Source organism: Harpegnathos saltator, unplaced genomic scaffold, assembly GCF_003227715.2.
Source record: "Harpegnathos saltator strain DR-91 unplaced genomic scaffold, Hsal_v8.6 scaffold514, whole genome shotgun sequence".
NCBI classification, from domain to species: Eukaryota; Metazoa; Arthropoda; class Insecta; order Hymenoptera; family Formicidae; genus Harpegnathos; species Harpegnathos saltator.
In genome coordinates, this window is record NW_020230332.1 from 650,070 (window position 1) to 664,446 (window position 14,377).

At 47.1% G+C, this 14,377-nt stretch overlaps 2 protein-coding genes across 8 annotated transcripts in view; one reads left to right on the forward strand and one right to left on the reverse strand.

The window, feature by feature from the left end:
• The window catches only part of LOC105181161 (epidermal growth factor receptor kinase substrate 8), a 31,711-nt gene extending 23,212 nt beyond the window's left edge, over window positions 1-8,499 (forward strand). Inside the window, exons 5-10 of one of the 2 annotated variants that reach the window (XM_011137755.2) lie at window positions 126-1,342; window positions 1,792-1,909; window positions 5,953-6,384; window positions 6,623-6,797; window positions 6,877-7,012; window positions 7,660-8,499. In XM_011137755.2, the coding sequence (XP_011136057.1) occupies window positions 126-1,342; window positions 1,792-1,909; window positions 5,953-6,384; window positions 6,623-6,797; window positions 6,877-7,012; window positions 7,660-7,755 (2,174 nt within the window). In that variant the 3' untranslated portion in view covers window positions 7,756-8,499. Of the gene's footprint in view, window positions 1-125; window positions 1,343-1,791; window positions 1,910-5,952; window positions 6,440-6,622; window positions 6,798-6,876; window positions 7,013-7,659 lie in introns of those variants that run through there. The other variant, XM_019840480.2, reaches the window with a different exon arrangement.
• The window catches only part of CRMP (Collapsin Response Mediator Protein), a 30,701-nt gene continuing 21,370 nt past the window's right edge, over window positions 5,047-14,377 (reverse strand). For 2 of the 6 annotated variants that reach the window (XM_011137747.3, XM_011137748.3), the window contains exons 7-11: window positions 14,019-14,355; window positions 13,568-13,723; window positions 12,934-13,207; window positions 12,514-12,589; window positions 5,047-5,446 (exon numbers count right to left, since the gene is read on the reverse strand). In XM_011137747.3, coding sequence (XP_011136049.1) covers window positions 5,431-5,446; window positions 12,514-12,589; window positions 12,934-13,207; window positions 13,568-13,723; window positions 14,019-14,355 — 859 coding nt within the window. In that variant the 3' untranslated portion in view covers window positions 5,047-5,430. Of the gene's footprint in view, window positions 5,447-7,009; window positions 7,267-9,519; window positions 12,590-12,933; window positions 13,208-13,567; window positions 13,724-14,018; window positions 14,356-14,377 lie in introns of those variants that run through there. The other 4 variants (XM_011137749.3, XM_011137754.3, XM_025302797.1 and 1 more) reach the window with 3 other exon arrangements.

Genomic DNA, 14,377 nt, shown 5'->3' on the forward strand with positions numbered 1-14,377 from the left:
CAGATTGACATCAGTCTTCCTACAACTTCGTATCAGTATAATCTTGGTTCGCGTGGTAAAAATCATGTTTGTTTGGCTCTTCGGAGAGAGGACGCTGAGATTATTTGTCTGTCGGTCCTGCACAGCGGACGGCCAGAACGACATATCGCGGGAGGAGAACAACGACGAGGTGTCGTCGACGTCGTCGGAGAAGTACGAGCGCGACGTGACGATCCTGAACCACTGCTTCGACGACATCGAGAAGTTCATCGCGCGCTTGCAGCACGCGGCCGCCGCGTCCAGGGAGCTGGAGCGCCGGCGGCGCAGCCGCAAGTCCAAGAAGAGAAACCTGGGCGACGGCATGCTGACGATGAGAGCGAAGCCACCACCCGAGATGGAATTCATCGACATCTTTCAGAAGTTCAAGCTCTCCTTCAACCTGCTGGCCAAGCTCAAGGCGCACATCCACGATCCTAACGCGCCCGAGCTCGTGCACTTTCTCTTCACGCCGCTCGCGCTTATCGTGGACGCCTCTCACGACACCAATTACGAGCCGAACCTGCCCAACAAGGTGATGTCGCCGCTCCTCACCCGCGAAGCGGTCAATCTGCTGATCAACTGCGTCACCAGCAAGGAGACCGAGCTCTGGCACTCGTTGGGCGAGACGTGGCTGGTGCCGCGCGACCAATGGAAGGGCCACATACCGCCGTACCATCCGATCTTCATGGACGGCTGGTCCCCGGAGTACCCCATCCCGGAGGACCGCGACCATGACCACTTGGCGTCTCTGTTGAACGCCGACAAGCAGAAGAGGGACGAGTTGCCAGAGCAGCAGAACGAACCCTATTATACTCATCGTTACGTGGACGAGTCGCACTACAGCAGCGACTATCTGGACTACGAGAGCCGCGAGGAGCGCAGCGGCAACGAATACTTCGACAGGAATTACGGCCCGAGCTCGGAGCTGTACGGCAGGGAGGAACGCGCGGATCAGACCAGGGCGCACAGTGACATCTCCGTGGACTCGATCGAAAGAGCGTCGCGCGCGGCCGCCGGCATGGAAAGAGCGCAAGAAGCTTGGCTGGACGAGCTGGTGGCCCGTCACGCTAAAATCGTGCAGGTCACCTATCCGCGCACCGCCAACAACGACAAGGAGCTGACGGTGGTCAGGGGCGAGTACCTGGAAGTCCTCGACGACAGCAGGAAATGGTGGAAGGCGAGGAACTCGCGGGGACAGGTCGCGCACGTGCCGCATACCATCGTTACGCCGCACAATCCCGCCCATTCCGCCGATAATGATGTCTTTAACAATCCTCTGTACACCAGCAAATATCCGCGGCAGGGGCACGGCTATAATTACGAGGTGAGAGTCGTAGAGAGGAGAGGCGAACACACCCTTGGGATACCGTGTCGATGAATAATTGCGTCACGAGGAGGAGCGTTGAATGAAGTTGCGTCCGCAGGTGTTCGCGATAGACGGCACGTGCAGCGACGGTAGCGGGCTAGCACGAGTTGAGACATGTTTGATACGCTATTGTATAATAATCGCGATTGCATAACAATCGATATAATTTATGCATACGACGTGGGGTCGCCTTGTGCGTATAATTTTGAAGTATATTTAAATTATTTAGAAATTATATATATATATATATTAAATTTTATCTAAATACATGTCTAATTTTACGGATTTAACCGTATTGGTAATAACTATATTAATATAATAATCGCTGATAATTGATCGCCTATAGTAAAATCCGTAGAATTGCCCGCAAGTTTCCGGTCTCTCTAAAGCGATCGACCTTGTTGCAGGATTCAGAGATCGAGAGAACCAGCACTAGTCCAGGCCCAGAAGCCACTCATCGAACACATGCGATCCCGCCGCCAGCGCCTGCTGATTGGGTGAGAAAGGAAAGACTCGGCAAAAAAGGTGAATTTCGCTACTTCTAAGCCATTTGTCGAGCTCGCGATTGTGAGTGTCCTGTCCGCATCCGAATCCGGACGATCTTCCCGACGTTGATCTCGGGAGCGTCGTCGTTAACGAGCAGAGTTATGAGATGTAAAACGTGCAGATTCAAACCGCATCGCGCCCCATCACGTATGTGTGTAAGCAAGCCTCGATCTTAGAGAAACAACGAATGTCTTCCAAAAAAAAGAGAAAAGAGAAGAAGAAAAATATGCTCTCTCGATTGATGTGGTATCGTCGACGTATATATATATATATATATATATATATCTCATGGAATCTCCGATAAAAGCCGGCACACGAGAGATAAGAGAATGCACATCACGTTAGCTTTGTAAACGAACTCGTAGCATAATTAGATCACCGTCCACGTCACGTTTCAGTTGGCGCATTCGTCGAAGGGTTTTGTAATATCCGACGATTTCCTCTCAAACGTGAGTGAGTGAGCGAGCGAGCGAGCGAGTGTTGTGTGTATGCGTGTGTTTGTGTGTGTGTGAGTGTGTATGCATGCGTGTGTATGTGTATGTATTTGTACGCGCGCGAGTCTGTACATACGGAGGTGTGAGCGATTAATATGTAGACTGAGCCATTCATACGATTGCAACAGGGGCGTGGTACTTTAAGCTGTTCGCATCGCACGATTATTCCAATCTGTATCGTCACACTTCAGAGCGACGCGCTGCTGAAGTCTGTCTTCCCCAACTTTCCTTTCCTCTCTTTTACGACTGTCACTCTCGCATTTCTTACGTTACGAGATCGTAAGCGTCTGTCCTCCGTTTTGCGCGATCTGAGATCGTTGCGATACAAGAAGAAGCGGGAAATCGATAAGTAAGGAAGGAAAATTCCAATGCCATCGAGTAACGAGATCGTCCGCCGTCTCTTGCCGTCACACGATCCGAACGCATTAACGAGATCATTTCTATTTTCGATGACGGGTCGTCGAGTCTCCTCCGCCGGGAGAGAGGAGAGAGACGGTGTAGCAGCGGCGACGACAGCCGACGAGAGTCGTTATCGATGAAGATAAAGTAACCGTAAATTGGAGCGTCGCGAAATGACAATCAAAGGTAGAAGCGTAGGGATATCGAAACGGGGAATTATATTTCCCAACGCGACGCGTGACGTATCACGCTCGTAAGGAGAACCAGAGAGAGAGAGAGAGAGAGAGAGAGAGAGAGAGAGAGAGAGAGAGAGAGAGAGAGAGAGAGAGAGAGAGAGAGAGAGAGAGGAGAGAGAGAGAGAGAGAGAGAGAGCGAGAGAGAGAGAGAGAGAGAGAGAGAGAGAGAGAGAGAGAGAGAGAGAGAGAGAGAGAGAGAGAGAGAGAGAGAGAGAGAGAGAGAGAGAGACGTCAACTTCGGGGCCAATGTTTAACGTGAAATTCAACGATACAAATGTAAGCCGTCCGGTAACGAGATCTGTTAGGAATTATCAGGTAGCAGTGACTGTCAACCACAGCTGAATCGAAAGAACGCGTCGAACAAGTCACACGGAATCTCGCAACGCGCTTAACCGATACCGAGAAAATCGACAGTGAGGATCGTCGGTCGTCTGGCGTAACGTGGTTGAGAGTTACCGATAACTAGTTTCTAATACTCTACTTTCTTTTTTTTTTTTTTTTTTTTCGATTATTATCACTCGCGCCGCGCAGATTTCGGCTTAACAGCCTCAACGCATGGACTTATACCACAGAGTATTTCCAGTAACGAGTCCCCACTATCTCCCAGAGTGGTGTAATTTTACGCGTTGAGGCTGTCCGATCTCTGCGCGTGCGCACCGTCACATATAATACCCTCTGTATTTATCGACTAACCAAATCTAGCTACATAGTTTATAACGGTAAAGAGAAAATGATATGAATATAAATATATATATATATATTTATATATATATATATATATATATGTGTGTTACATTTACGTTACTTTACGCAGAAAAGTGTTGCGATATGAAGTGTTAACCCATGGAGATGAAAGGTCCGAGTGTCCTTCCAATAAGAAAGTACTTATCTATGAATAAAGCAGGGTGCAAGTTATACACCGAGTGAGGAAATATGTTTAGTTGAAGAGTGTGTCTGGTCGAATGAACCAATTTTCTGATGAAACATGAACGATACGGAGATTCCGATTTTGAAAATATCCAGAATTCTGTTCAAGTTAACCGGAAGTCTTGATAATTCGGATTGAATTCTGCTAACCTCGAGCGGAATTTTCGGCATCGTTCGTATCTCGCCAGAAAATTCTTTCGTTCGGCCACACATTTTTCTCCTCTTCGTGTAGGGAGAAATATTAGTAGTCGGGACCGCGATATATTCTGTACTGTATCTGCGTGCATCTTTATATTTGAGACTACGGCGAAGTCGCTGTGCTTGTCCTTTGTTCTTTTATGGGGGCTTCACTGTGAAAGAGCTCTTCGGACTTGATAAAAGCTCTTGGTAATGATCCTACACGAGGAAGACGACGAGAGGAAGGAGGAGGAAGAAGAAGAAGGAACGTAACGCGATTATACCACCTTCACTCCTCGTTTTATCAGTAGCTTTTATCAACGCAACGAATCTTCTCCCCGGTCCCGCTTGTACGTGTCTCGTCGTCGCATGCATCTGTATGTATCAGTGTAAATAAGCTTGTACAAACGACCGAGGGGAACGCTCAGGCAAGAAGAAAGAGATGCGAAAGAGAGAAAGCGCGTATCGACCAGATGGGTGAACATCGAATATCCGTGCGTCTCGCAAACGACGAACGAAGGAAGCGGTTGCTCCGTGAGATCGGATCGCCCCTCCCCCCTCCCCCTTCCTCCTCGTACAATTTATATAAATCTCAACGCGCGACAATTCGATCGAATGCGCACTATCGTTATCAATTATTGTCGACGAGTGTTGCGCGCACTGATAAGATACAGATCGCGGCAAACGCGAGCGAGCGCGCTTTTGCTCACACCTGCAAAATCCCGAAAAGCTTTCCGGGCTTCGAAGCTTCGCTCGCGTCGACTCGAACGACTGAGTGACAACTAGTCGACAATAACAAGTCAATGAGCGTTAATCTCTCTAATGACTCCGCGCGGATATATTCCTCTCTTCATTGGGTTTTCTATCGCGGATGAATGCGTTCTTTTTTGGTTTTTTCTTTTATTTGCTGCTACATTTGCGACTACAGTAATGACGTTGACGAACGCTCGCTACCCGAAAAAAACTCTCACCAGCAATCTGATATCGCGACATGTACATTTTTCTCTTGTGGGCGATTTGCAATGTGTGTACAACATATGCAAGCGTCGCGTGCCTCTCCTTTTGGTTTCTTTTCACACGGTCGATCGGAGCTTCAGCTCGATATCTCTGCGCGTTCCACACGAGCCGGGGATGCGAGATCCGTTCAGTATTGCATTACACTGTAATTTATGTACATCACGTATTAATAAATATACGCAGTTACAGATTGTACTTGTGCGAGGAGGCACCGTCTTCGTCGTCGTCGTCATCGTCGTCGTCGTCCCCTTCATTCTTCCCATCTCCTGTGGATCGTAATACGATAGCGTTAGATAGAATTACACCAACTGCAAAACGTTTCGTCGTGATTCTTTAAGCTAAGGCAGCCTGTCGTTTGGTGCGACACGAATGAAATAATCTACAACGCGTCCCAGCGAGCGCGCAGCATCCCACACCCGACAAACGTGGACGGATTTTCATTGATTATTGTGACCTCCGGTTGCTGTTAGTAGAATTAAGTCTGGGAACAAGTCTGTAGAATTATCCCGCAAGCACGATCGCGCTGGCGCTTGAACTATATACGCTTCCTGTGTGTGCTCGTCCAGTGTACCTAAGACTGTGTGCGTGTTCCGTGCGAAAGCTTCGGGGTAAGTTACAGCATTTCTCTCTCCACGTCTTCTTCTTCTTCGATATAGCTTCACAACTAGCTTCTCGACGACGCGCTCTTTCGAGTCGAATGCTCGCGCGGTGAATCTCCAATCTCGGGCTAAACCGATTTTCAAGGTGTGCTAATCGCGATGTCGTTTTGCAGATGAAGTCGTCGTGTACAACGAAACGGCAGCCGTTGTTAACGGCACCGTTTCCGCCGAGAGCGCCAACAGAAAGCTCAACACGTCGCAAAGTATCGTGGAGGTGCATCCGCCGCCTCGGAACATCACTCCGGATCTGATACCCGAAAAGCCGACTTCACCACTTCCGCCTCCGCCTCCGCCTACGCCTACGCTGCCACCCGCACCGATGTTACCTGTGCCAGCGTTGCCTGCCCCTCCTCCGGTGCCCCCGGCACTACTACCCGCACCTGCATCGGCGTCCGCCTCGGCGGCGGCACCGTCCTCGCCACCCCCGCCGCCCCCGCCACCCCCGTCGATCCCGTTGACCTCTGCGCCGCCGCGTCTGCAGACTCAGAAATCCACGGCGTCGATCAGCAGCTCCACAAGCAGCAAAGCAGACACCTCCAAAAGCAGTAAATCCTCCAGCGACAAATATTAGTTGTAACTCTAAGCATTAAAGCATCGAGCGTTAGTATGTTTTAGTATACTTTCTGCGATTCTTAATATTCCGCAGGCAGATCGAAGGTCTGCGTTGTGCAAGATTGAAAATCGTATGAGCAACTTTGATTGTGATCGCATGTTGAAGTGCGACGTCTGATGCTGCTGAGGCGCATATCAACGTATTTTACGCATGCGCATTACTTTCGACAGACGCCAGCAGCCGAGAGCAGATTCACGAGGAGCTCAAGTTCGTTCTGACGATGTTCCGGGAAAAGAAAGCGAACCCGCCTGCGAACACCGATACGCATCAGGAGGTCTGGTTGAATCAGCATTCGACTCCGCGCGACGTCCAAGCTTGGTTGGCAGCCAAAGGCTTCTCACAGAAGTACGTTACATTTATATCTCCGAGCGATGAAAATACGCTCTCCGTAGCTGAATGTCTTATTATGCACTTTCGTTCGCAGAATTTGCAAGCAGTTCGAAGGCATGAACGGCACCGAGCTGTTTAATTTAACAAGACGGCAATTGGAGCAATACTGCGGACCGTCTGAGGGAAGCAGGCTGAACGGTCAGTTGACTTTAGCGAAGAACGAAAGCGGGGTAAGTGCATTCCAATCTTAACATACGGCAGCTGCAGGCAAAACCGAGGCAGGTTGACACGCTTTTCAAAATTTCGCCGTTGGCATTTTTGTTAAGCTTATATTGGTATGTATGCTTAGAAACGATTGATTATCACACACAAGCTTGCACAAGATGGTTAAAAATGTGACAAACACTTTGCAAGATACAAATCTATTCGATCGTTTGGACGTGTGACTAACAAGTTTCTTCTCAGTGGGCGCATCTCTCACTTTCTGCAAGAAGCAGATATGATAAACATAAAATATATATGCATTGTAACTTGTTGATATAATTGAGCAAACAACCATATAAAAATAAACACTGTATCTTCGATCTCTCAGCACTTTCATCGTAAAAAAAAAAAAAAAATTACTCTTACACTTGTGCAAAACATATTATCCAGCTGTGCGGAAAGCTTCGTTCGTACCAGCTGATAACACGTAATTTGACACTGAAATTTGTACATTCACGGCGACAGAGAATGTTGAACTCAAAATGTCAAAACGTTGGGAAATCTGCTGTGTTGAACAGAGAAACATCACTTTTCTCCTTTGGTTCATAAATAACGAAACGCATAAGCCGTGCATCTGCCAATCACCCCTCATTCTTCGAATTTTCGCTTGCAGTATAAAACCGCACGGTCGTCGGAGCTCAAGCACATTCTGGAGAAAGCACGCCGACGAGCAGAGGAGTTAAATGACAAGGATGAAGTCAGACAGTGAGTCGCCTCACATTCGTTCGTCACATGCCACGTGCGAAGCTGGAATGCCAAATGTCGAGGCAGGAATAATGCGAGTTGTTTGATCAGGCGGTACGATCGCAATCGCGCAATGACCGTGAATTTAAGAGAACAAATGTCACGGAAGGTAAAATAAAATATCGAGACATAGAAAATTGCCGGATCGAGAAGTGCCGACGAATTATTTTACTTTACCTTGCATATTGCGACAATATCGTTCGCCGCGAATCGAAGCAATACGCATGCCAAAGAATTTTAGCAAGCCATATGAAGCATGCGCTGAGAATTACCTGTGATGTTTTCCCCTTTTTCTCTGTTCTTTTCGTTTGAAAAAATGCTAGCGGTATCGTCTATCTATCGTATTTTAACGAGCTTATACTCATAGGTATATCGTTCCCCGATACGCTGCTCGAATCGAGAGCTCAATTGAAGCATTTAATTTGATATGAATTGTACATATAGTATGTAACTACTCTAGAACCGCAAGCTCGACAGCAAGCATATGATATAACTTTAGAAATATTAGAAAAGTACGCGACACTCGCGCGATGTAGATTAAATTCGCTCATCGCGCAGAGGAAGAGTATGCTGATCGCTGATCGGACGGTATTGATATTAGAAATAGGTAATTAAGAAACATAAAAAAAAGTATGTAATCTACACGTGTATGACGTAACAATATCGAATCTATTTCCATCATGATCGCAAAAATAAATCGTCAATAATAGAGACGACTCGTCGTCTGATTTATTCGCCTCACAGATTCCTACGCTCTGGTCTGCGCGCAACGACAAGTCGCGGCGCAAGCACAGTCCGCCGAAAGCCCGAATCCGAAATCAAAGATCCATCTGCGCATCATCTGAGGATGATGTACGAAGAAAAGATCACGGATTGCGTTGTTGTATTTAGATGTCACGTTATATTTATTTAAAGCGATTACATCCAGTATAACAGACATAAATAGGGTACTCTAGCTGTGTGTCATCAATTGTATCAATAAACTATACATTCCTTCCGAATACTCGACACGAAGTCACATAACGTGAACACATTGATCAATCATAGTATGCTATTCGTCGTCGAGCCCTCGCGGCGCGTATATCATACCGCTCGGACGACGGCGACATCGCACACCGCGAGCACTCCCGACACGGTGATAACGCAAAAACAATTCTCACTACGCTGGCGTAAAGTGAACGGCCTATACGTAAAGTATAATAATATAACTCTCTGTGAGGTTTAATTGATAACAATGTTAAAATATTTATCATGCATGCGATACTTTGTGATTACTCGACGTGTGATAGTCGCGTTTTTGTATGCTGTGACTCTCGCGACCTCTCATTGCTCCCGCAACGCTTTGGATAAAGAAAAGGCCTATATTTGTGAATTTGTCTCGTGAGAAAAAGAAATCCGTAAATCCCCAGTCTCTCCCTCGAGTTAACGCGATTCTGGCCAATTAACGTAGAGAGATCCGCGCGAACTCGCGAAAGCTACGGCGCTCTTTCGAGGAAGATAAAGTAAGACAATCACACACACACACACATACATACGTCACGTATCCGATTATCGCTAGTCTCTAAAGAGATGCCTAGAAATGCTGCGGAATTCCGATAAAAAATCTACTAGAAAATTTTTGATCTTTCTAACGTCGCCTGGAAAAAGGTCTCCCGTCTCCCGCGGATCGGTGGATGATCGATCGACGTCGACTACGGAGAACCCTTGGTCTTTCGTCGTGGTTCGTTCACGCAAGCTCTCAGCCATACTCGCAGCTTTTTGCGCGCATGTACACACACACACACACACATACACGCACGCACGCATGTATGCACACATACACACAGAGTAATGATTACACAATTATTAATACGTGTTATGCGATGAGACGAGAGATTATACGATTACAATTTATTGATCGATCTTATCGTCGTATATTGCAGATGTGAAATTTAACGTCGGTGATGGTGCGGTGGTGCGATAGTTTCGGAGGCACACCGAGTGCGCGTCTCTATGTCGTCATGGATGGATGAGAGATGTCATCGAAGAGAGAGATTCGACTCTGACGAGAAGAAACATGAAGAGCAAGCTCGATATTTCACGGCTGTGTCAGAGAAGCGAAGAAAACTGACGTCACGGTTGATCTTCGCGGAGCCTCGCGAGATCGGAATGTCGGGCAATGTCGACCGCTGGAAATGACCGCTGGAAACGCGTGATTCCGCGTGTCCTAGGGCTGGTTGTTCCAACTTCTTGCTAAGTTAACTGATAGTTCAATCGTATGTTTATCTTCGTTTTTCCTCCAATTTCTAACCAAGACAGACATACGATTTAACCATCGGTTAATTTACCAAGGAGTTGGAACAACCTGCCCCTAGAAGAGAGAGCTCTTTGCATAGTCGGTGAACGTGAACGGTTCCTTAAAGAAAAAGCGCGACTTCCTACGTGCACGTGGTGTTGCGACGATACGTACGAAGGAGCGAACGTCGGCTCGTCGCTCGTCTAGTACAAATGTCGACGTTTCGTATAAAAAAATTTGTGCGTCGTGTTACATTGTCGTGCGCTCTCGGACGCTGTAAGCGGACGATCGATCGATCTTCAGCGTCGCTGCAAGCTTCCGCCGGCCGGACTTACGCTCTAGGTAACGCTGCTCTAAGTAACGGGAAATCCTTGACTCGGCTCGCGACCGTTTGTTTCCGTCGACTATCGACGCACGAATCATCGTGCGACGCGGCGTCGCGTCGGCCTGCGAATTGCTTCGAGGATTCGACGAGCGCGAGACTGGAGTCTCTCCTGCTTCACGGATAAAAGACGCGACCTATCTCTCTGCTCGGGACGCCGATGATTCGTCAGCAGAGCGTGAAGCCTCGATTACACTCTCCCGATGAAAGCAAAGCGCGCGCGCGCGAAATGTGAAAGCTCTGAGACAAACTAGTCAGGCGACGGTGGTCAACATGTAAATTAACGTAAACTAAGATCGCGTGTATATCGTTATATGTACACTTAACGTCCCTGATCACTTTCGTCCACCGAGATCTTCTCTTCCCCCGACCGTGACATAAAGAAGTAACACCAGCGTTTGCGCTTCCTTGTCAAAATCAATCAGGTGTGAGGCGAGTGAGAGAGCGGTGGATCGAGATGACGGGAGATGAGTAAGTACCACGGAGAGAGGATGTGTACACATGTATCCTCGTGGCCACACGGAGCGTGAAATGTATAATCAACCTAGTGAACCTAGTGAAGTCCTTGATCGATCGTGTCGTCATTTCCGCATTGCGCTGGAAGGTACCTCAGCCTTGGCTCGACAGGGAAAATATTGTATTGTCGCGGAAACCAAAAGTTCAAAATGGAATGAACTGGGACCCGATGGCTTCTTTCCTTTTCTTTTTGATTATACAAGCGTATATATATATATATAGTCATATATAAGTCATATGCGATACAGTGCAACTATCCCATATATAAATATATCTGTGTAACGCATTACGTCATAAATAAACACAACTTTCACATCGATGGCTCAATGCAAGTGTTGCAACTTGAGAGAGCACCAAGTTGTTGTTCGCTTCCCTTGAGCCGCAACTCTTTTATAATGCGAGTTCTCGTTAGCGTCGACAATAAACAAGCAACGGTCTTAATAATAATAATGATAATAATGATAAAATTGTGACTAACATATCACAATACTGCTTTTACCCGCAGAATAAAACACCTCCGCCTGATAATCGTCGTATATATATATATATATATAACTGCTTCTTTTTCAAATTATAAATGAATCGCGGTACGATAATGTGGGAAAAGAAAGAAAAAGTCGCATTTTTCACACTCGTCTGTTAAAATTCGTATAATAAATAACAAATGCTTTCAAGCTCTTGACCTTGGAACTTTCGTCATAATAATGATTACCGACCGTGCAAATTTCATTAAACAGATGATATAAAGATATCAGAAGCATAGAGAACAATCAACTCGTTAACAGAAAACGCGTCGAACTGTATACACTTCCGTTCTCACGTTCCCGGATTCCACAAACGTACACATATCATTGAATTGATGACATAACGCATAAATTATATACATATACATCTTTCCATATATAATATCCTGCCGTATAAGTGCAACAATAAATAAATAAAATCTCTCAAGGAAGTGCAGACAACGGGAACGATCTTTGAGAGTGTGGATCTATCGATGTAAACGCCTCGCTAACGACTCTGGGAACACCGATTTCCCGTAGAGTGTCGTGATCGAGGAAACGGACCAAGGTCAATGGTTCAAGCATACGCCAGTGATATATATATATATATTATATATACATATATATATATATATATATAAAGTGCAGCGATGAAGCGACAATAAAGCGAGAAAATGGTACGATTATATGAATGCATGAACGTACAACCTACTGGCCGGGGGCTTCCGCATCCTCCTTTGATGGAACAGACCTTGATCGATGGGAATACAGTTGTGAAAACGACTGAACTTAGCATTATGTAATATTTGGTGAGTAGCGAACCTGAAAGCGGGGGCCGTGATTGTCGAGAATGAATGAAGCGTGCGGTATGTGTGTATGTGTGTGTGTGTGTGTATGGATGATGGTAATGATGGTGGATAAGGGGAGTATGCGATACGAGGTGGAAGAGACATGAAGTTCCATTGATCTCTCGCATTAAGTGGCCTCTTTATACGCAAAGCAAATCCTGACTCGCTCTCTGTCATTTCTTATTTTGTAGTAAATTACCAAAAGCCTCCCGCACTGCGACCGCCCGGTGGATTATTCACGCGAATGCAAGCCCTTCGTGCTTCCTCGACATCCTCTGCAAGAATAAACGCCCTTATGATCGACCAAACACGAACGAGGTGAGCCAAATTTCGTTTCCATTGACGTATCAAGCTCTATGACGATTTGTGATCCCTTTTCTCAGAGTGTTAGTGCGAGTACAAACCACAAATGTCAAATCAAATGAACATCTCGAAATCTGAATGTGATGATGCGGTTCATTTACACTCTATTGATACTTTGATCGGTCGCTATTGTGACGACACACTCGACGTGCCGCCGAGCGTGCGGCCGCAATTAAGACCGACAGTATTCACTCATCCGAGCGATTCGAAAAGATGCCACGGGCGACGGGCGATAGCAATTCGTCCTGAGACTCACCGCTGATGGAGAAGGTAGAATCTTGCAGGTTCCGTTGCCCTTCCATTCTCGGACCCTTCGTGGATGGCGTCACCACAGCGGAATCCGGCAGAGTCGGCACGCAAATGACGGACTGCAGCTTCGGCTTTGGGCTGTCATAAGTACCGTTTGTCTGATTGGCCCGTGCTACAGCCCCGGCCGTCGCCCTCGCCTCTTCCTTGGCCTTCGCGATTGCGGCGTCCTCCTCGGCGTGTCTCTTCGCCTCCGCTTCCGTTCGTGCGACTCCACGTGGTCTCTGCTCGCAGGTAACAGGTCATTCGATGTGAATCGATACACCTCGTCAATTTGTATCGTTACCCGTTAACAGTTTCTTTTATTTGTCAAACATGATCTTTTTACGTGAGCGATGATGGATAGTTATTATATATTCTGGAATATTATAGTGTATACTATGATTATTATAAAATATACTTTTATAATATAATCATTATAAATATACTTATGGGGATTAAACATGACTCAAATGTACAAGCAAATAAAAGTGGAATCAGAAAAATCCACGATTCAGATTTTCCTTCAGCAAAATTATCCACGAGGAGCCAAGTTGAGCTCAATCCAAGAGGATGGACGACCAATGAGGATCTGTGTGCCGTACCTTCTCCTTTTCGTTTATCATGTCGTACACGTAGGCGCAGAACGGCTCCGTATTCACGTATCGCCCAAACCCGTGAACGGCTTTGAGCTCGCACTCGTCCACGCATACGCGCCCATTGACGATCACGTATTCGGGCACACCGGTCACTTCCATGCCCTGTGTCAACAACATGGCGCATTCCATAAGTGATGGAGTAATTAAGCAATGACCTATTCTGTAACTTCTTACAGTTCGTTATCGTTGCGTCATGCAAAAGTAAAAGTAACGTCGTTAAAAGTAACAGAACAAGTCCAAGGAGTGTAACAATCTCGCAACGAGCGTTACAACGCTCCCCCACGACCCCGTGGTACTCTCTCACGTCACACGAGACGAGTTCGTCCTTTATAAAACATGTTCTCGCGAGTTGCAGGAGCGCCGGCGGCGGGAGCGGGAACGATTCAATCAAACTCGCCTCGAAGATGTTGAAGTCAACAGCCTGCACGTGCGTCTCGGCGGAAATGGTGCGCTTCCTGTTGGGGTCCCACACGACAATGTCGGCGTCCGAGCCGACGGCTATGACGCCCTTCCTCGGATACAAGTTGAAGATCTTGGCGGCGTTCGTGCTGGTGACCGCGACGAATCGCTGAGGATCCATGATGCCGGCGTGCACGCCCTTCTCCCAGAGGACCGCCATCCTGTCCTCGACGCCGTTCACGCCATTGGGGATCTTCGTGAAGTCGTCTTTGCCCAGAGCCTTCTGCTCGGCGTTGAAGGTACAGTTGTCGCTGCCGATCACTTGGAGATTATCTCTGAAAAGTGGCCGCGTCAGTG